Source organism: Malaclemys terrapin, chromosome 10, assembly GCF_027887155.1.
Source record: "Malaclemys terrapin pileata isolate rMalTer1 chromosome 10, rMalTer1.hap1, whole genome shotgun sequence".
In the NCBI taxonomy this organism is placed as follows: Eukaryota; Metazoa; Chordata; order Testudines; family Emydidae; genus Malaclemys; species Malaclemys terrapin.
This window is the reverse complement of record NC_071514.1, coordinates 84,924,675-84,946,640: the sequence shown is the minus strand read 5'-3', so window position 1 is coordinate 84,946,640 and position 21,966 is coordinate 84,924,675. Positions and strand designations below refer to the sequence as shown.

The 21,966-nt window shown below is 48.7% G+C and overlaps 2 protein-coding genes across 5 annotated transcripts in view; one reads left to right on the top strand and one right to left on the bottom strand.

Annotated features, from left to right (window-relative positions):
• Positions 1-77: 77 nt before the first annotated feature.
• On the bottom strand, positions 78-12,179 carry MLST8 (MTOR associated protein, LST8 homolog). Of its 2 annotated transcripts, none has more exons than XM_054041768.1 (9): positions 12,131-12,179; positions 11,580-11,716; positions 9,914-9,965; positions 9,373-9,535; positions 7,535-7,610; positions 3,636-3,788; positions 3,290-3,414; positions 2,597-2,760; positions 78-1,802 (listed from the first exon to the last, which is right to left on the bottom strand). In XM_054041768.1, exons 2-9 carry the CDS (start codon positions 11,706-11,708, stop codon positions 1,684-1,686), a joined length of 981 nt encoding a protein of 326 aa, XP_053897743.1. In that variant the 5' UTR covers positions 11,709-11,716; positions 12,131-12,179; the 3' UTR covers positions 78-1,683. The 2 variants fall into 2 exon arrangements, with proteins under 2 accessions (XP_053897743.1, XP_053897742.1); XM_054041767.1 differs by having other exon boundaries at positions 12,085-12,140.
• A 4,536-nt stretch (positions 12,180-16,715) lies between these two features.
• The window catches only part of LOC128844543 (hexosaminidase D-like), a 31,250-nt gene continuing 25,999 nt past the window's right edge, over positions 16,716-21,966 (top strand). For 2 of the 3 annotated variants that reach the window (XM_054042353.1, XM_054042354.1), the window contains exons 1-3: positions 16,716-16,832; positions 18,912-19,031; positions 21,896-21,955. The gene's annotated coding sequence lies outside the window, so the exon portion shown is untranslated. Of the gene's footprint in view, positions 16,833-17,767; positions 18,024-18,911; positions 19,032-21,895; positions 21,956-21,966 lie in introns of those variants that run through there. The other variant, XM_054042355.1, reaches the window with a different exon arrangement.

The window sequence follows — 21,966 nt, the reverse complement described above, 5'->3', positions numbered from 1 at the left end:
GCAATTTCAAAGGTTGGGAAAGCGCCGGAAGGGTTCTAATTAAACAGGACTATTTCCAAAAACATGTTGCATCTCTGTCAATATATATACACGTTTTATTTACAACCCTCTGCCTGGGCTGTGCCCCGTAGACATGCATACGGCGTAATCACATCACAGAGGGAGAGGACAGGCTCGGCTCAGGGCTGCATGTACAAGTGTACAACAAAAAAGATTTTGTTTTCAATCACTTAAGACGTTTTTTGTCTAAAATTCCCCTGCTAAGTCTGTGCAATTGACTTAAATAAAGTGACTCCAAAATGAGGAAATGGTTGTTGCTCCTCTGATCCCCTTTCAAAATGATTCATTCCAGCTTCCACCCGAGAGACTGCTGGCGTCTTCCCCGCCGCATAGAGGAACTTACAAAGACTTTCGTTGCACCCTCAGTGGTGCAGAGGCCGTATGGGGGCTCATCGAGCTACACTGTCTCCACCTTCCCTGCACTAAAAGGGGTTGAGTAAAATGCCTCTGAGTTGGGCACCCTATTCAACTACGTTTCAGTCTGTTCCCCGAGAGAAGTGCTGGGGTGAGGAAAAGGGGGCAGTTTCCTTTTACTCTAAGGAAACGTTACAGGCAATGCTTTATTCTAACAAAGAAATGGGCATCCAAGGCTGAGTCCATTAGTCAGGGTACTTGGTGCATTAAACGCCCAGGCACTTACAAAGCACCGCCTACCCACAGCTCCTTTATTTTCTCTCTCTCCTTAACCCTGCTCTAATCACGCCACTGCATGTTCCAAACCACCGATCTGAAGGAAGGCTCCTTTAAGAGCAGACATCCATCTATCTAGCCATCCATCAGGGGTAGCACTGCTACAGCTAACAGAAAATTCATAGGCAACCCCAACAGCTGGAGGCTTATTCAATACTGCAGAAGTCTCAATTCAAGACAGTGCCTTCCTGTGATGTAAAAATCCAGTACAAGCTGCCAGATGATGTTTACTGGTCCTCTTTGACTTGAACAAGATAGAGTGTCACAAGGGCAACCTCCAGCTGCTTCCATTTCCTTTTGAGACAGCAATGGGAGAGGTCATGCTGCTGCCTGACTGACAGCCCTGGAGAGTGAAGGCCTCTCTCTGTCCGCAAAGGCACTGCAGGGCTAGCTTCCCTCACAACCTGCCTCAGCCCTGAGCTGCAGGGATGCTCTGTAGCAGTAAGAGGAATTCAGTCTCCATGGCCCATCCAGTCCTTTGCCTTGCTGCTGAAACTGAACAAGGAGACCAATTAGTGCCAAATGTGCTGGATGTTCGTGGGTTTGGCTGTGCATCCACTAGGATTTGGACTGAGCGCATCAGCCTATTTCACACAGGCCCTGAACACTCATCTGCACAGAACCGCTTCCAGTTGCTAACTACCTGAGCTGGATGTGAACAGGCAAAGTGGAGGTGAAAGGTGCTGTGTCCCACTCCCACCCACCTGAGCCACCCAGGACCCCTCTCAATTTAAGATTACTTCAGTTTTGCTTTGCTTAAAGCAGAAGGCTGTTCTCATTCCAGGCTGAATACTGCTTCTGCTGAAGGTTCAGCCATCTCCTATCAGAGAGGGGGGTTGGTTACAAATGTATGTTCCACATACTCTAGGTAGGATACTTGTCATGAGAAGGCAACTGAATGAGCAGTGGTCCCTTCTCTCCAACGCGTGCACGTTATCCCAACACGCTATCATTGAAAGCGAGGCAGACGACTGCTTTCTGGTGGCCACTGTATTCCCTCTTGATCTCGCCTGTCTCCACACACCAAAGCCTGGCCAAATTATCTGAGGAGGCTGGAAAGGGAAGTGAAGAGATATTGACCACAAGGAAATGTCACACTTGTGCCTGTTTTTTCTTGCAAACATCCTTGGGAATATGTACTGCAGTGTTCCATACAGCATGGAATACTCACAGGCAATGCTTTGAAAATACTGAAATGGCCACACACATTTCAGGCTACCTCCTTACCACATGGAAAAACACAATGCACGTTAGGTTTATATTAAAGCGACAAAGCTGGGGAGGTAGTATCTTTTATTGGACCAACTTCTGTTGGGGAGTGAGAAGCTTTCAAGCTTACACAGAGCTCTTCTTCCGGTCTAAAGGAGGTCAGGTCCAGACTTGAAGAGGAGCTCTGTATTAGCTAGAAAGCTTGTCTCTTTCACCAAAAGAAGTCAGTCCAGTAACATATTACCGTACCCATCTTGTCTCTCTAATATTCTGGGGGCCAACACAGCTCCAACGCCAGAGCAAACATGAGGCTTGTGTCTGATTAAAACAAGATGCAATAGGTTTTATGTTTAAAAAACAAACAGGTAAAAATAGCTAAGAGAATTAGTCAACTATATGGTATAGCGGAAGAGCGTATGAGTGATGGATCACATGCTTTCTGTGCGGGAGGAAGGAAGGGATCTTCCCTTCCCTTGGACCAGATGCATTTGGCATGAATGGGGGAAGTCTGCCGCTTTGAAGCATTGTGAATTGGCATCACCTCAAGCTAGAGAGGTCAACAAATCCTGTGATGCTATACAGGCCTCCCTCCCTCCCAGAGATTCTTGGGATATCTGGCCAGTGACGCATGTCTTACCGGTGACAATATACTGAGAGTCCCCAGAAAACGCACAGTCCCACATCCAGCCACGGGAGGTTTCTCCTGGGTTGTTACTCTTAATGCTCAGTTCTGTCATTAGAGAGAAGTTTGAAGTCCTCCAGATCTTACATGTCTGGTCTGCAGAACAGGTAGCTAAGAGCCTGGGAGGGAAAGAGGGGAGAGAGACGTGTACATGTTTACGATTCGGTACTATGCTTCTAAATGACTCACTCAGCTGGTTCGGGACTGGCAAGAAACTGATGAAGCACAGCACGCTGGGGCCGGCAGTCTTCACAGGCTGCTTCCCCAACCCGGTATTAGAGGACAACAGTCGCTATCTGCCCTCCTTAATGCAAGAGGGTAGAGAGAGAGAGAGAGACTTTCACTCACAGAGAGATCAGTAAATCAGATCTCTGGTGTAAATGCAGCTCTGGTTCTCCCAACCGTAAAAAGGGTTGAAACGTCCCAGAGCACTTCTGAGATCATTAAGCAAAAAACAGGGAAATAAGTGACAGTCGTCCAACTGATAACTCAGCTCCCTCCTGAGCCACTCTCTCGGGCAGCTGGAATGCTGCTACAGAGCCAGCATTATGTCAACAGCTGGGGGCACAGCCAGTCCCCTGGTACCTGACTTGAAAGGACTCTTTTGTTTTAGCCACCAGTAAATAGCTACGCTGGCAAGACACTCACGTGGAATCAGGGCTGAACTTGCACTGAAGGGCATAGCGGTTGTGTGCTGGAATTTTGGTCTTGGGGATTAGCTGAGTTACCTCCTCTCCAATGCCACCTGTTAAATTCCAGACATAACAATTGCCCTACGAAGAGAGAGAGACATTATTGCTGCAAGAGATCAGGAGAGATTTAAGCACCACCCCTTTTGATCTTTATATCCAAGTACTCCTGCTCCATGATACAGCGAACTTTGCACATCAGACCCATGCACAGAAGCAAAGTGTTGATATGCAAAGGCAGGCCGACTTCTAATGCGTTGCTGCAGCAGTGACAATTCATATTCCCTTTCTCCAGCTGTACTTACCGAACTATTGACAGCTGCCATGTAACTGGCATCTGGGTCAATATGAACTGAATTGACAGAAACTTCAGGCTCTGGAATGAGTTGTTCATTGTGGTCTGTTTTCAGGTCCCAGATGTGAATGGCACCACTCTGATCACCTACAATTAGCTCAGCCTGCAAACAAACAAATTCTCCATAATGCTCAGAAACACCAACTGGGGCAAATGTCTGTGTGTAGCATTCCCGAGAAAAGGTGCATCAAATGCAGCTGCCACTCTCGTTTAAGAAGTCTCGATTTTCCTATTCTATCCACTTATTCATGAATATGGCAATCCTTTAGATTTCCATCTCGCTGTACAAAGGTTAACTAGTTAATCCTCGCTGCAAGGTAGAGAAATACTGTCCTCATGTTACAGATGGGAAACTGAGGCAGAAAGATTAAGGCCGACATTTTCACAGGTGTCCGTTAATTTTCTGCACCCACCTACAGACATCTGGAGCCTAATTTTCAGAAGCACTGAGCACCTACAACTCTAGCTGAAGTCCACTTCAGCACCTCTGAAAAATCAGGCTCTAGAGGTCCAGGTGGGCACCGAAAATTGAAGCACTCAAAGTTAGTGAATACTTTTCAAACTGTGGGCCTAAATTATTTTCTCGGGGTCACAAGTCACTATAGGATTTGTTATGCTGGATCAGATCACTGGTCAATCTAGTCCCCTATTCTGTGTCCAACAGTGAGCAACAACTATTGCTTCTGAGACAGATGACTACTGCCCATAATGTAATTAGCCAATAGGGCAGAGCAATAATTTCTCCCTGATATCTCCAGTGATCAGCTTCTACCCTTAGTTATGAAATTTGATTGCCCCAAATCTTAGAACAGGACATTAGATTATCCAGGCCTCTATAAAAAAAAAAAAAAAAAAAAATTATCTCTAGAACCTGAGTCTATTACATCCTGCGGCAGTGAGTTACACAGGTTGATGACACTATATGAATAAGTATTTCCTTCTCTTTGTGCTAATTTACTCTGATTTGCTCTTGAACTAATGTCCTTCTTACAGCACTGTAGTGTTCTGCTTAGCCCTGTTTTCAAATGCAAAAATTGTGTACAATATTGGACATTAATATAAAACTTTCCATTTTCAAGCACTGTCACTGTACAAACAATATTAATTAGGTGAAGGTCATCACCGATATAATCCAAAATTCAGCTCTTGCAAAATTAAGCTTTTACAAAACCAAACATCTTCAGGCTTTTGCACAATTAATAGAGCTGAACAATCAACAGAGAAGAACAGGAGTACTTGTGGCACCTTAGAGACTAACAAATTTATTAGAGCATAAGCTTTCGTGGACTACAGCCCACTTCTTCGGATGCATCCGAAGAAGTGGGCTGTAGTCCACGAAAGCTTATGCTCTAATAAATTTGTTAGTCTCTAAGGTGCCACAAGTACTCCTGTTCTTCTTTTTGCGGATACAGACTAACACGGCTGTTACTCTGAAACTAATCAACAGAGAGAAATCTAAAACCATAAGACTGAACACAAAGTACTAATAACACTTCCTGGGACTGACACAGAAGCGGTCTGATATTTCACATATCTTGGCAGCATTGTAAGTATTAAAAGTGGAGCAGGTGAAGACATTAAAGCTTGAACAGCAAAAACCAAACATGCCTTTGTAACTCTAAAGCCCATCTGGAGAAACTGAAACCTTGCGCTCCAAACTAAACTTAAATATTTGATCATCATTGTAAAGTTGATCTTACTATATGGTGCTGAAACTTGGAGATTTCTTATGATCTAAACTCCAAGTTTTCACAGGTAGTGGCCTTAGATAAATCCTTAATATCAGATGGGCAGAAAAAATTACAAGCCAAGAACTCTGGAGAAGGATGAAACAGAAACAGATAGAAGAGGAAAATACAGAACAAAAATGGAGATTATTAGTACATCCACGGAGAAAGATCTGAACAACAAAAGACAGGCATTGGATTGGAACCCCCGGGCAAGAGGCGACAAGGTAGAGACCAAGGATAACACGAAAACACACAACAGAAGGAGAACTGAAAGCTATCAAAATGACATGGGAAGAAACTAAGACTGAAGAAGAAGACCAGCAACAAAGGAAGACAGCAATGAAGGCCCTATGTTCCACGTGGAATACAGAGGCATAAACATAAGGAGGCCAAGGAAGTGTTTGTTTGGTGGAGGGATAGCTCAGTGGTTTGAGCCTTAGCCTGCTAAACCTAGGGTTGTGAGCTCAGTCCTTGAGGGGGGCCATTTAGGGAGGGAGGGACGACAAAAAACACCACACACTGTCAGGGACAGTAGTTGGTCCTGCTAGTGAAGGCAGGGGACTGGACTCAAGGTCCCTTCCAGTGCTATGAGATAGGCATATTTATATTTGTGATTTTCCCCCCCTAAAATGACAATGGTTTGTTTTTCAAGACAAAAACTTTTCATTGCAATGTTTGTGACTTAAACATTGGAGCCTTGAGCTTGTAGATAATATGAAATTGACTTCACATGGATTATCAAAATAGAAGTGAAGTCAAATGGTCTATTTGCATTGTCTCAGCAGAGTGAAATACAACATTTTAAGAAAAAGCCCACAAACATTTTCCTTATTGCAGGGAGATTTTAGGGGGAAATCAGCCCAATAACAGCTACAGTTTTAAACATGTTTAACGTGCAAGTCATAAGTTTTATGCCTCCACTAGCAGAAATATATCATTTTTAAACAGGATTAAAATTCAAAATCAGCCACCAAATTATCCTTGAAAGAATCCAACAGGCAATCTGAGTAAGAATGAAAAAATGAAGAAGTTCTGAGCACCTTTTTTATTTACTGCACAAGGGATGTTTTGTTTTCACAACACAGAGAGTGCAGAACATTTCCATGGAGCAGGGCGCCTGTGGCTCAGTTCAGCAGATCATCATTAACAAACAGATACCGTGCACAGGACACCAAGAAGTGGATCCGCAGCAACAAATGGCAGCATTGCTTCCGTAACAATCCCGCACTATGATGCTTATCCAGTCATGCCATCTAGTGCTCAGAGAAGCACTGAACAATCACAGAAGTAACTCATCTACCATACTTGCAAAAATTCACTCTTCGTGGAGACGGGTCATTATCTGGCTCAAAAGTATTACAATATCTTGGACTCTGACCACCCTTTGTAGCAACCCCAGCATCTAGTAGTTAGAGCAGAGATTGGACATCAAGACTAGTGGGTTCTAATCCTGTCTCTGCCTTTGATTAGCTTTGTAGTCTTCAACAAATCACCTTATTTCTGTGTCTCAGGGCTTGTCTCCACTAAACATGCTACAATGGCGCAGCTGTGCCGCTGTAGCACTTCAGTGCAGACATTACCTACAGCAACAGGAGGGGTTCTCTTGTCCATGTAGGTATTCCACCTCATAGAGAAGCAGTAGCTAGGTTGATGGAAAAATTCTTCTGTCAACCTAGTGCTATCTGTCCCAGGGACTTAAGTCAGCTTGATGCCACCCAGGGGTGTGGATTTTTCACATCTCCCACCACCATAGTTAAACCAATCTAATTTTCTAGTGTAGACCAGGCCATAGTTTCTCTGTGTCAGGTGCTGGGAGGCTGCATGGTTTGTAAGGCACTCTACTATCCTTCAACACAAAGAGTGGAAGGTATTAAATTAATTACAACAGTTGGGGAACTCAGATCTTGCTGACACTAATTACCTGACTCACACAGTCAGCCAGGAAGCCCTCAGCTTTATAAACAGAGGAGAAAATATTGTCATATACAAGAGCATTTGCTGTAATAACTGCCAACATAAAATGATGTAGCACATCAGATTTTTAACAAGGAAGAGAACATCTGTAAAACCTTCCCTGATCAAGAATAGGTCTGGTAAGTGCAAAAGAGACTGCGTTTACCTGGTTGGGATGCAAGCAGACACAATTAATAGGAGCATTCACTTGGAAAATGCGTTGGCACTGAAGGTTACGTGATCTGGCAACAAAATGAACACAAACAAGAGAAGTCAGATGAGATGAGAGTTCACACTAAGATCTTCCATTTCTTTGATTTGCTTTGTGGCCTTGAACAAGTCACCTTACTTCTGGGTCTTAGAGCTGTCTACACTTAACACTGCAATGGTGTTTACCCACAGCAGCTGTTTGACAGCACATAGCAGCACTACACAATAGCTTTGAGCAGGATGTGAAGAATCCTATTTCCAACTGAAACTTCAGAAGGGATTTTAGAGAGACACAATGTAATTACTGTGACACAGAGACCCTTTGGCAAAAGGTCCCCTATTCTTTGTAAATAACTCTCACCTCACACCTGACAAACTCATTACATCAAACATGTCATACAGGATATTTATCCATAGTAACATGTAAGGTACCTACCGAAAGCTCATAACTTGTCTAGAGTCACACTCACTGTGAGATGTATATACAGGTAATGTGTAAGGAATAATATTGAAAATATATTTTATGGACTTGGAACAAAACTTAGTCACCGAGGTAACAGGTATCAGTGATGGTGCATTCAGGCAGGAGCGAGTTGTCACCCAGCCATTTAGCTGGTGATGCAGTGCAAGGCTCAACTGTTTAACCTTGCCAATACCAAGACTTTCAATGGAAAAACATCAGAGACAACTGCAATCAACCAAACTCTCTGGAAGGTAAAAAAAGGAATATTATAACATGAGGTTTTCCCTGACTATGAACAGAAACAAAAAACTATTTCAGTATAACCCAGAGAAGGGAAACGTCCTCTGTATCCTTTCACTGAGGAGACATCTCGGGGAGCAGGGATGTTCTCATGAAAAATTGGATTCTATTTCTTTGTGAAACCAACTAGCTCTGCCACAGACTAAATTTAGGGGGCAAACCCTACTTTATTAGATCGGAAAGGGACCTATTCATAAGTATAGACCCAGGCTCACGCTTTGTGCTTTTGTTTTGTAAACCATTTGTTTCCACCACTCTCTCGTTTCTAGTTAAATCTTTATTCTTTCTTACAGTAAAACAAAGATAGGTTTATGTAAGTGCTGTGTGGCTTACAGGAGCAGAGGTTTACAGTAAAACTGGTAAACTGGGGCAAACTGCTCCTTTGCGGGCAGAGGATCTGGGATTTCCTGTGTAGCCAGTGTCAAGAGCTGGAGAGCACAGAAAAACGATTACAAGGAACTCAGTGAGTGGGATGCACCCACAGTTAACTTGCAAGACATAGCCCAGAGGAGAGTGTTCGAGTCACTGAAAGGCTGGTGGTGCAAGGGAGCTGATCCCCACTCAGGCACAGGTAAGACTCCCTTACGCTGGGGGCAGAAGGTAACAGAGTAACTCTCAATCTGGGAACCCCAAGAACTGTCACAGTTACCGAAACTGGAATTAACCCTCATGTTCCGGGCTAACGCTCCTATCTTGTTAAAGGTACTTTGGAATCTCTAATGATCAAAACTGGCCAGGACCTTCCAAATAAGGCACCTCCACGGCATCATTACTGGTTCAATATTGATTCTGGGAAAAGACTGCTACTTCCTTGTGTACTTATGTTCTCCTGAATCCCCAGTGCAACTTCACATGGCACCTGGCATTTCCTTGGAGGTCTCCCATCCAAGTACTGACCAGTGTCAGCCTTGCTTAGCCTAGGAGATTTTCATAAGCTCAAAGCCCAAGGACATTTATGGAAACCTCAACTCTTTTAGGAGTTTTGTCCCAAGTGGCCCAGCACAGGAAGGTGGGCTGGCATCGGCGGTTACCTCAGGTCCCATATCCTAGCCATACAGTCTTCTCCTCCCGTGTACATCCAACGACCATCTTCGTGGAATCCAACGGAAGTGATGTTCTTACTTACGCCATCATAATTAATGACAGGGTTGGGGTTATTAGAGTTCAGATCATACATTCGAATGTGCTGGTAACCTGGGCGACAGAAATATGAACACTAATAGTCTTCTATCAGAAAACTGCCAAAGCCCTATTCCACAACCTCCTTGTTTTGGGGCCACTGGAACACGGTAAAGGCAAATTTCACCATTTCACTCACCTCAGCAATCTGCAACTCCAAAACTGCAGAAGCACTTCTCACAGGGATTATAGCGAGACATGCTCATGAAATAAACGACAGTTGGCATTTCTGAGCCTATTGTTGGTGGCCAACTGGTAATGAAAAGTGAATCATGTGCACTAGGGCTAAATTACAACCAGGGTACTGGGGACCACCAATATCAGAGGCTGTAGAACAGTTTCCACTCTGCAGGCATGAGAAAAGGTGGGGAGAAGCCCATCAGCAAGACTCACCTGCAGCAGCAATCATGCTGCGGTCTGGGGTGATCTCCAGAGCATTTACTTGCTAGCAGCACTGGTTAAGGTTAACAAAGAGAGCAATTAGCTCTCAAGCAGAACAAAAGTGTTATCTTAAATTCACACTGCCCTTAGAAAAGTAAGGTTAACAAGGACTGTCTAACCAGTGGACCTTTCTTTAGGGATGATCTATTTTGGAAAAGGGGCACTTTAACATACTATGATGTGGCAGGAGATTTTCAACGCAAAAGAATTCTCCTGTTTAGACCTTTAGTCTGATACCGACTCTGTTTCAAACGTGTTTATTTAAAAGGTGGGACATAAAAAAATTCAGCTCCTCAGACATAGCATAGTTAGATGTTAGTGCATCTTGATTTAAGCCGAACATGCTTCACCTTTTAAAAACAACACAGTACTCCTAACCACTAGGCTCTACTTTTGACACTGCCGCCTTTTCAAATTCTGGATTTTCATTTAATGTTGACAGCATTAAAATGAGATTCAATATAGAAGCAGTAAACTAGCTCTTCATTTTGGTCCAAAAATCTGTCAGAAGGCGTATCCACTGTTGAGGAGTTAGAAAGGTTTGCAGGGGAGGCCAAACATGGTGAGCATCAATGGGGCTGTTTTCTTACAGGCACAGACCAATTCCTGCTTATTACATTTATTTGTGTATGCGGTGGGATCCGGGAGGCTACTCTTCCTTGTTATATATTCATGCTTTTACTGTCTCATTTTTGCCCTTTGTGAAACACTAGTATTTATTTACCCTTTGCTGTTTCTACAGAGGCACAAAGCAGCACAGTTGGGTTTGTTTGCTTACCTCCTCATCTGTGGAGTAACAGAACGTAGGATGCCATCAGGCATTTGCACTATTCTAGGAACAGTGGAGTTTTAGCTTACTGACTTTGCCTGGTCATGAGGGGGAGAAACTTGCGCACTTTCGGTAGTCCTACAATTTTTTTCCTTTTTATAAAGCAAGCATGCAAACAGATAAGAAAAAATCCCCCTGAATCCTCTCCCCACCAAACTAATGCATAACAATGTTAGACAAGCCATTGTCTCATCATATTTTGGCATCCCATGTAGCAATTTCTGGGTTGTGGGCAGAGGATGGAAGAGTTCCACCACTCCCCCACCAAATCTGACTGCTGTTTTAGAAAGGGTCTCTCAAACGAAACACAAAGCGTGCCTCTGGTATGGCCACACCCTAGCATTTCAGATAGCACACTGTGAATGTGTGCTGAGTGTGCAGAAAGATACACAGATAGAAGATAGCATGGTTTCCCAGCCTTAAAGAGTGTCTAACGACTGACTGAAGCCTGGGTTGAAGTTTGGGTCAAGTGTCTGATCTGGGGACCATTTCAGGGTCGGCCCATAACACAGAGGTGGTGGAGCTCTCTAAAGAGATGGGATGAGAAATACACAGGTTTGCTTAGGGAAGGGTCTTGCCAAGGCACTGCAAGAAAAGCTTCCAATGACGGTTGTCCCTGCCCCACAGGGCTGAAGCAGGGCTCAGGTCTGTCTCCGCACCCTGCTCTGGAGGGCGCAGTGCTGCGGGGTGCCAGGCTAGCAAACAGAACCCCATGTCGCGGGCCAACGCTGCCAGCCCCGCCGGGCAGAGGCGAGCCGGCCGGGGGCACCCTCCGTGGGAGAAGGATACAGAGTCCTGGTGCTGGACGGTCCGGGTGCAAATGCCGCTGTGCGCCTGCCAGAACCGGACCGTGTGGTCGTAGCCAGCCGTGGCCAGGATCACCGGGTCGCTGCCCACCGTGCCCTGCGCCGCGTTCATGCTGACACCTGTGCGGGGAAGGAGCAGAGAGAGCGGTGAGACCCGGGCCCCCCTCCGCCCGGTCCAAGACCCAGCCCCCCCTCTGCCCGGTCCGAGATCCGGTCCGAGATCCGGTCCAGGATCTGGTCCGGTCCCCCCGGCCCGGCCGCACGGGGACGCAGTCCGGGGACGCCTGGCCCAGCCCGGCCCGGCCCGACCCCCGGGCGCGGCCCCCCTGCACTGCCGCCCTGGCGTGCCCATCACCGGCGCGTCGGGCGCCCCCCGGCCCGGCCTCTCCCAGCAGGCCCCGCGGCTCCCGGGGGGGGGCAGGGCTGGAGGCAGGCGGCTGCGCTGGGGGAGGGGCCGAGGGGCGGACCCGGGGCGAGCGCCCCGGTACCTGCAAGGCCCGGCAGGAGCACCGGGCTGGAGAAAGAAAGCCGTACCCCGGCGCACGCGCAGAGCGAGCAACACCCCTCGCCGGAGGGGATGCGCATGCGCCGAGTAGCGTCGCTTGTCAGGAAAGGGACAAGAGGGGCGCCGCGCCTGCGCACAGGCATTCTCGGAGTCCTGCGGGACTCGGCGGCGCAGGCGCAGACCGCAATTGCCTGTCACTACCTCAACGGGGCGATACCACGTGAGGGAGGTGGGGCGAGACCATGGGAGACCGCAAGCCGGGGAGGAGATGAGAAACGGGCACTGTGCTCGTGGTGGGAGGCAGCCCCCAGTCCATGCCTTGCTGGCCCACGTGTCCCCACGAGGGGGCGCTAGAGAGAGACTCGGGCTCAGTGCGTTGCCCCTGCAGGGCTCCTCCCTGCATTGGGGGGGGGGGTGCCCCTGGCAGTGCCCGGGGTGCAGGGCCTTTTGGGGTCACATGCTCCAGCTTTTCTCCAAAACGTCCCTTTCCTAAAGGGAAGCGTGGGTTGTTATTAATAATAATTATTTGTATCCCCTTAGCACCTCGGAGCCCCAGCCGTGGGCCAGGGCCCACCTGTGCCAGGTGCTGTACAGACAGGGAACGACAAGATGGTCCCTGCCCCAAAGAGCTTCCAATCTCCCTATAAGACAGGAGAGTAGAGATGGAGAGAGACGGGGAGGACAAGGACACAGTAATGGTCAGCATGCTAGGCTGTGGGCTCGTGGCTAGTCACCTGCCTTCAGGAGTTGGGGCTTTCAGAAACGTCCAGATATCTGAAGACTGGGGTGACCAAATGTCCTGATTTTATAGGGACAGTCCTGATTTTTGAGTCTTTTTCTTATATAGGCTCCTATTACCCCCCACCCCGTCCTGATTTTTCACATTTCCTGTCTGGTCACCCTACTGAAGACTCATGATAAATTGGTGGGAATTGGCAAGTGCCACCTTTGCCACCCCCAGCCCTATGCAGGAGAGGGGCTTAGTTCAGATTCCGTCCAGCAGAGGGCAATGGTGCACAACCGGTTTATCACCGCTGGTTCTGCATTCCTGCTGACGGCCCAAAGGAAAGGGGTGTCTTGCACCTGCTGACTCATCACACTAGGTACTGTTTGCTGGAGGGAGAGGATCTAGCCAACGAAGGGCACTGGCTCACCCTATCCATGGAGCAGCCCTATCCATTCTGCTTGCCAGGGCAGAAAACGTTTTTGAAGAAGAAAAAGAAAAGAAAAAAGAACCGAAGTGGCACAGCACCCCTCGGAAGCTGGTGCCCAGGACAGCTGCCCAGCTCACCTTCCCCTCCAACTGGCCCTGGTGTCGGTTCAACTGAGGGCGTCATAATGCCTAGAGAACAGGAAAAGGGAGTCTTTCCAGCTGTCAGATGGGACTAGGCTGGTGGTGAATGAGCAAGGGCAGCAGGTAACAGCCAAGAGGCAGGCGGGGAAGCAGCCAGTGGCTGGTAGGGATCAGCAATAACAGCAGCTAGCACACAGGACGTGTGCGACAGCAGCATTGGAGCTCCAAGGAGACTGTGGACAGAGTGGGCTCTAGACAGCTGGGCCTGGAGGCCAGGTCTTGAATGCCTCGGGGAGAGTGAGATAGAGCGGAGGGAGTAGCTCAGGTATGAAGCCTGGGGAATCCTACAGGGAGCTGTGACCTTTATACGCCCTACTGGCGCCCCCCAAGGGGTTGCATTAGGAAGTGTTGGGTAGATCTGTTGTACAAGGGTTGAAGTCCTTGTGTCTAGGATATTTGCATCTGTTATTTCTTGCAGCCCTATTGAAACATTCGGTGTATTGAAATGTGTGAGTGTTACTAGGGACCCATCAGTGGTCTAGGAAGCCTTGTGCATGGTGTGCCTCTGACACTTGTGGTACACCAAGCATGGCGACAGACACCTACCGGGGACAGGTGCATCACAACCCACACCGTAGGGGACACCTTGCAGTGGGGTCCAATACAGGGTGTTCCATAGCCCCGAGATTTCAAGGGAGAAATTCAGTGAAGAGAATGAATCCCGTGACTTAAACCTTCTTGCCGCACTGTTATTTTCTTGTGTCCCTTGGCAGCTGCAGTGCTGTTAGTGCTTCTTGCCTATGAGTACTTCTTAGCTCAATCCAAAGCTGAGACGCAAGTTCATGAGATGGTGCATAATTTATAGGAAGACTTGACCTTTCCCCTGCTGGTTCCATTTCCTTTTTGTAGAAGCAGAATATTTCCCCTTCACTGCAGCTGTTAAAATAAAAGCCCCTGTTTAACTCTCTGTTAAACACTCGCACCTTGGTATAATGCCTTACACCTGCTCTGATCAAAGCCCCTATTTTACCTTGATGGTTTGAATCCAGGCTAGTAAATGTATTAACCCTGACTGAAACCACAGAGGGCAGGCTCCCCCAGCAGATGCTTTTAATAGTCTCCAAAAAGAAGCCAGTAAAGAGAGGTTTGTGGGAGAGCTTTCAATCTCTGCATGTACCGTCATTCATCCATCAGGGTGGGAGTTCCCCGTAAACCTTGTATTGCTCCAGTTCTTTATTTTCCATTGGCACATATATACTGCTGAAATTTAGAGCACACTTTAAATGGGAGCAAAGAATGATAGCGCAGGTAGTGTTATGATTAACAGCTCTTTTCTTTTAAATCAGAGACGCGATATGACAACTTGGGCAACGCCCAAGGGAAACATTAATTTGTCTCGAGGGTGACTTTACTCTACTGAGGGTTTCTTGTTGACTTTCGTGTTTAAAGCATCTATACAAAACCACAATGATACAGGCAGTACAGCATTAACCGAAAATTAAAACTATATTTGGATAAAATACATTTAGTTAATAACACAAAGGTCAAAGAGGGTTTATGAGAGGTTGGCTAATAATACTGCCAACACATGTCCACTTTAATATTTTTAATGATTTCATTCTGGCCAGGCTCACGCCCTTTGGGATTTGCTTTCTGCAGATACTCACGTGGTTGAGTTTTACTAGCACAAATGTGTGTGGAAAGCACATTTCAAAATCATTTGTGCAAAGATTGGTAGAAATTACATTTTACATTCACACACACAAGTATTTGTGCTAGAACAGAGGGAGGATGGTTCAGTGGTTAGGGCATGCTGCTAGCCTTGGACTCAGGAAACCTCAGTTCAATTTCCTTTGCTGCCACAGATGTCCTGTGTGACCTTGAGCAAGTCACTTAGCTTTCAAGTTTATTTCAATGGGCGTTATACTGAAATCACAGAATGCTCATAAAAGGGAGAGTTAAATAATACCAACTAGGGAGAGAGTTCATGTGGCAATTGTTATGCAAACTTTCCTTACACCGCTCTGCTGATACACTTCAGTCCTGCCCCGCTCACCCCCTGCTCTCCTGAGAAGAGATCTGTTGATCAATTCATGGTGAGTGGTTTTGAGATGTGTAGGAACTAGGACTGGACTCAGTTAATGCATTTTCACCTGTAGGGTAGACTAAAACTGGAACTTATGTCTCCAGGTGGAAAATGCTTGTGCCCCATCCTGCTGGCCAGACCCAATTTAACCATCCATTTTCCATGTCAGGAACTTTATTTTCATGGGAAAGCAACAGGTGCTGTCAGCACTAATCCACCAGGTCTGGGTGCCCATAGCAGGGCTATGCTGTCTCTCCTGTATGGCCCATGGGTGACTTGGGCTACTGAGTGCTAGGACACTCTGTATCTTCTGCCGAAGTATGTGCACTTTCTCTCCCTCAGCTCTCCTGGCTCCTCATGCACCCTGATGTGCCTACCCTCCCTCTCTTGTATTTCTTTGCATAGGGGTGACTTTAGAGTTCTGCAGTCCCCTCACAAATACTCACACCCAGCCACCCCTAATTCCTTGTCCGCCTCCCTCTCTCCGGCCATTGGGGTGGGGCAGGGACTGAGCTCCCTATCTGCCCTTCTCTGCCCTTGCCTGAAAAGTGACATGTCAGCTTCACCCCCTCTAGCTTCCCACACCAGAGCCTCTGGTGCTTCACAAACTGGTGGTGGATGAGGGGTGCCAAAGGGGGTCTCAGGCAGGGAGAAGGCAGATTGGGGCGGGGAGAAGGTGGTCCTGGGGAGGGAGATGGCTGGGTCCTTCCTCATGTCAGGTTGCACAAAGTCCTGCAATGCCAGCTCCAGCCCTGCCTTTGCCAATCAGATGGTATATGAGCACACGGGGATATAAATCAGGGGACGGGGAGGCTAGTGATGGGCTGCGCATGGCTGCCCCCTCCCCCCGCCCCAGATCTGCACCAGCAATGCTAGCAAAGGGAACTCAGCGCAGGGCATGTTAACCAGAGCCCTGCAGCGCCCCACCTGCACCAGTGCACCGCAGTGCTGGAGGCACTCGTGCCCCAAAGCCCCCTGCATGCACCCCCCTGCGGGCACCCTGATACTCCCAAATACCGACCCTCCGTCCTGGATACCCCATGGAACCCACCGCTCCGAATTCACCTGATCCCCCCAGGCCCATCTATTGCCAGTGCCCTGCAGGCACCCGGGTGCCCCCTGCATGCACCCCGATACCCCCATGGGCCCCGCCCCGGGCCGAGCCGCGGCGGGGTCCGTGTCCCTTTAAGAGCGGGGCTGGGCTGAGCCGAGCCGGCGGGGGGTGGCTCCGCTCCCCGCTGCAGGCTGATGCCGGAGCCTGGGCTGAGAGCCCCGCTCGTCTCCTGCACCAGCTCCGGGCGGGGCTTTGCTGCGGCTCCCCCCGGGCCGGGCCGCCCGCTGCACCTGCACGGTAGGGGCGGGTTGCATGAGGGCAGGACCCAGCGCCGTCCGCCTGGCGGGTACTGGGGGGCACCAGGCAGGGGGGTCAAGGGCCCTGGGGGGGCACCGGCGGAGATGGGGAATTGCGGGGGGTACCGGGCGGGGAGACACTGGGGAGATGGGGCACCGGGCGGGGAGATGGGGCATTGGGGGCACCGGGCAGGGGGTACTGGCAGAGATGGGGAAATGGGGGGGCACTGGCAGAGATGGGCACTGGGCAGAGAGATGGGGCACGGGGGGGGGGCTCCGGGTAAAGTGATGGGACACAGAGTACCGGGCAACAGGGCACTGGGCAGAGGAATGGGGTGCTGGGGGTACCTGGAAGGGGGCACTGGGATGGGGCACTGAGTACCGGGCAGTGGGGCACTGAGTACTGGGCAGTGGGGCATTGGGCAGGGGGATGGGCACTGGGGGAGGCCCTGGGAGGGTACCTGGCAGGGGGCTCTGGGGGAAAGAGATGGGACACTGAGTACTGGGCAGGGGGACACTGGGGGGATGGGGCCCTGGGGGATGGGAGATGGGACACTGAGTACCAGGCGGTGGGGCACTGGGTAGTGGGATGGGGTACTGGGGGTACCAGGCAGTGGGGCACTGGGCAGTGGGATGGGGTACTGGGGGTACCAGGCAGTGGGGCACTGGGCAGTGGGATGGGGTACTGGGGGTACCAGGCAGTGGGGTACTGGGGGTACCTGGCAGGGGGCACTGGGCAGAGGGATGAGGTACTGGGGGGGCTGGGAGGGGGGATCTGGGAGAAAAAGATGGGGCACTGAGTACTGGGCAGCAGGGCACTGGGCAGGGGGATGGGGCACTGAGGGGGGCTCTGGGGCAAAGAGATGGGGCACTGAATACTGGGCAGCAAGGAGTGGGGCATGGAGGTACCAGGCAGATGACACTGTGGGAAGTAGCGGAGGAGGTCTTGGGGGATGAGGAGGTGCCAGGCAGGGGCACTGACATAATTTGGGAGTGTTGGGGCTGGTAAGAAGGAGCCTGGGCGTCAGTTGGGGAAGGGGTTGCTAGGAGGTCTGTACAAGTCTCCAGAAAGTGCCCTGGCCCCAGGGGCGGGAAGAGCTGCAAGACACTGCTGCTGGTTCCAGAGAGATCAGAACATGAGACAACTGCGCCGAGACACCTCTGATCTCTTCCCCTTGCCCCTGTCAGAGCAGTAGGTTTCTCTGCTGTGGCAGGCGTTGTTCCCTAGGGCGCTGTCCTGCTCTGGCAGGGAATGGGCCAGGTTTAGGGCCTTCTGCCTCAGCCTTGGGGGACTGGGTGTTCCAGGGAGTCAGATCGGTCAACGTGCACCTTGGACCCTGCAGAGGCCAGGGGATGGTGGCCGTGGCTTATTGAATGTTACAAGGGTATTTTATTTGTCTGGCTTTCACCATCCTGTTAACCAGGCACTGTTAAAATCAGCACCTCAGACAGAGGCTGATAATGATCTGTCTGTATCTTCATCCTGCTGCCACGCCATGGCGTCTGAGTATATTCTATAACTGATCAAACCCGGGCACCCAGCATTCCCCCCCCCCCCCCGGCCTGATCTCCAGCCAGGGCTGGGCTGCTGGTGTTTCCTCTGCTGAAGGGGGTTCGTCCCCATTGCCAAGTTACGGAGGTGCAAGCCGGTAGGAAGGAGCTCTGTCGGGTCTTTTAATTATTCAGTTCCATTCTGGTGCCAGTGTACCCTGACCTTGTGAGGCTGCTTCCAGCTGAGTGCAAAACCACTTTGGCTAGATTGCAATTCACTGCAGGGATGGGGCCCCGCTGGGCCTGTACTGTCTGCCTCTGCTAAGGTGACATTTATTAGACTCTGTGTGTGGGGGAGGGAGGTTCACATACTCTCACTCTCACACTTGGGGGAGAAGAATTGTACATGCCAATAACAGTTGAAGAATTATTTAAAACGAAGCTGCAGACGGACCTCTCAAATGGTTGTGCAGAATGAATGAGGCAGCAGAATTCACAAGAATAAAATTGTCGTTCTGAGTCCAGAGTGCTTTCTGGAGATGCTGCATTTTCAAATCCGCCTGTCTCCTGCTGCTTTTCTTCTGTGCAGTGCACCCTCCTCTGACTCCACCGAATCCTGGGAGGCAGGGCCAGAACACCGATGATCCAGCCAGCCCTTGGCCCACTCCACTGTGTTTTTCAGGGTTCCTCTCTCATCTGAGCTAGAAAGGTAGGTAGTTGTATGTAAATCCCAGCCCCCTCAAAAGGAAATTCTAAAACAAACTCTATTCTGTTTGCAGCAGCTGGGGGAGGGGTGAATTGGGGAAGGAGGGAGGGGTTAATGCATCATTTTCTGCAATCTCCAACAGTTCCCCCAGGCTGGATAGCAAGCCATGTATCTAGCTATGTGTAAAGCCATGGTCTCTAGGCATAGCGAGCTGTGCTCTGGACAGACACTGGTACCAAAACAAAATTAGAAGCTCAGTTTATTATTTTGTACATTTAAGCCTCTCGCCTTCTCCTCTGTCCTGCAGCTTTGTTGTAGTGTTTCCAAAGAACATTTAAACTAATGTGTAAATCTGGAGTGGCTGAAGTGCTGTGTACTTTCTAGGCTGTTTTAGAATTTAGCTCTCAAATTTGAGGAGGGGGCCTGAAAGCTAGTCTGACCTTCTGTCTTCAGCGGCTCCAGGGCTTGCTCTTGAACTCCGAGGATTTGGCCTCAAAACTATGCCAGTACCCTCCTAAAAGTACTTCTGTCAGCAGACAATGCCCTGTTAATAAACATAACACATCCATAGTGTTCTCATGCCTAGTGAAAGAGATGGGGACAACTGAAAAATAAAAACATTGATTTGTTGCTGTTTAAGCTCATTGTTTCTTTGTGTCTCTGCTAGGACAATACAACCCAGTTTCCCTTCTGCTGAGCAGGTTCAGTTGCATGTGGCCAAGTGGTTGTCAATAGCAGTTTTCCATGGAATATTTTAAAATTGTGGAAATGTTTCTATTGGACGGCGAAGGCTATTCTTCCAAAATTGAAATGCTGGGCCACATTTAAGTTGCCAGTGCCCTTTTAATGTATATAAAGCACAGTCACATTTGGAAGGTGCTAGAGATGGGTGCAGTGTTTCTCTCGCTTGTCTTTTTAATTCAAGTTAAACATCCAGACCAGGTACTAGGGGGCTTAAAGGTCTGATTCTCTGTCCTTGTCTTGGGGCGGGAACTGGGGTGCAGTTGCAAAGATGCGTGTTACCGTTTAAGCTCCCTGTTCAAGCTGATTGAAAAGCAAAATGAAAACTGACAAGATGATCTGTTTTGAGAGTCTCCGTTGCTTGCGTTAACTTAGGTACCTATATGGCCCCATTACCCTACTGTCTATCTACCATAGCATGGCTGCGGATGGAGATGAAAGTTCAAATCCAAGCAAATTATTTTTTCAGTGAAATAAAAAACAAAATTTAAAAACAAACAAAAAGCTAAATAAAGTGAAAGGCAAATCTCAATGATCTGACAGCACCTGTCTAAATATTTATAGCTGTTCTAGTGCGGCATGGTGTTCCCATGATGGCGTGACTAGCATGGTGCATATTTATGGACTTTCTGAAGTCAGGTGGAGTCTGTTTCTCAGTGCTTCAGAATGCTCCACACCCTATCTGTGTTAGTTCATTTCCATTTTAGTTTTTCGGGCGTTTCTTTTATTTTCACTTGAGTCAAAGGAGTGTTCCATGTGGTACGAATCTGTTTGTGGTCTGAGCGTGAATTACCACCGCGAGAGCACCTTCTCCACACAACACAAGAATCCTTCCTGGTAGTAGGCTTGACTGTGGAGAAAAACAAAGAGGCTTGAGGGGCAGCGGGGTCTAGGGGATGGGGCGCTGGTTCTGAGCTTCGCGGCACGGCACGTACTAGGTCCCTACTCTGCCACTCACCTGCTGTGTCCCCTGAGTAAATCACTTCCTCTGCCTCTGCTTCTTTCCCCTCCCACCCTTGTCTTGTCTCCATGTAAGCTGTGTGGGGAAGGGACTCTTGCTCTGTGTCTGTGCAATGCCTAGCACAGCATAGACCCAATCTCGGTTGGGGCTCTTGGCACTACCATAAGACTCACATTAAATAAGAGCAGTGGGTGCATGGATATGAGAGGAATTAACTTAACTTCGTGTTTGCTTCTTTTATTTTGTTTTTTAATTGTAACTGACCTGGCTTCTCACAAGGGAGTTTGTGTAGCTTGCAGAAAAACATTGTAACCAGAGATCCCTGGAGAAATCCCTAATTTCTGGATGATGACTTGATCAGATGAAGAGCTTTGATGTCCAATTTATATCTGTTTGGATCAGGCCCTAGACTTCCTGCTAACATACAAGATGGGTGAGATAATATCTTTCCCTGGGCCAGCTTCTATTGGTGAGAGTCTGAGAGACAAGATTTTGAGATTACACAGAGCTCTTCTTCCGATCTGACTGGAGGGATCTTAATGGGCCACTTCATCTTGAAGGATCCCTTGAACTATGTGTTAACTACTTATGCTTAAAGCTACCTTTCAGTCACCAGTATTTTAAGTAAAAGTCATGGACCGGTCATGCAGCCCGTGAACTGTCCACAACTTGGAGAATTTTTCACTTGACCAGAGCTCAAAGAGCCGGGAAGCAAATATACCCCGACTAAATGGGGGGGAGGGGAGGAGGGAGCGGGTGCTCGGGGAAGTGGGGTCAGCGGCTCGGGACCCCCGCTGGTGCTGAGGGGCTGAGACTGCCCCAGCAGTGGCCGGTGCAGCTGGCCCAGGGGCTGCCCGAGCTGCTCAGGCGGCCCCTGGTCCAGCCTCACCGACCGCTGCAGAAGTCACGGAGGTCCTGGAAAGTCACGGAATCCATGACTTCTGCGACCTCCGTGACAGACTCGCAGCCTTAATTATACTAAATAATCTGTTCCACTTTGTATTTAGCTGTGGCGCTCTGTTTCCTAGACCTGTATAGTAATCTCGAAAGCTTGTCTCTTCCCAACAGAAGTTATTACCTCACCCACCTTGTCTGTTAACAGTGTGGCCAACTCTCATGGATTTTGTCAGGAGACTCATGATAAATAATATTGTTTTCCTTAAAGCTCTAGCTCCCGGAGTCAAGTGGAGATGTGATGATTTCGGCCTTCATCCTTAAAGAAAAGGTAAGTTTCTC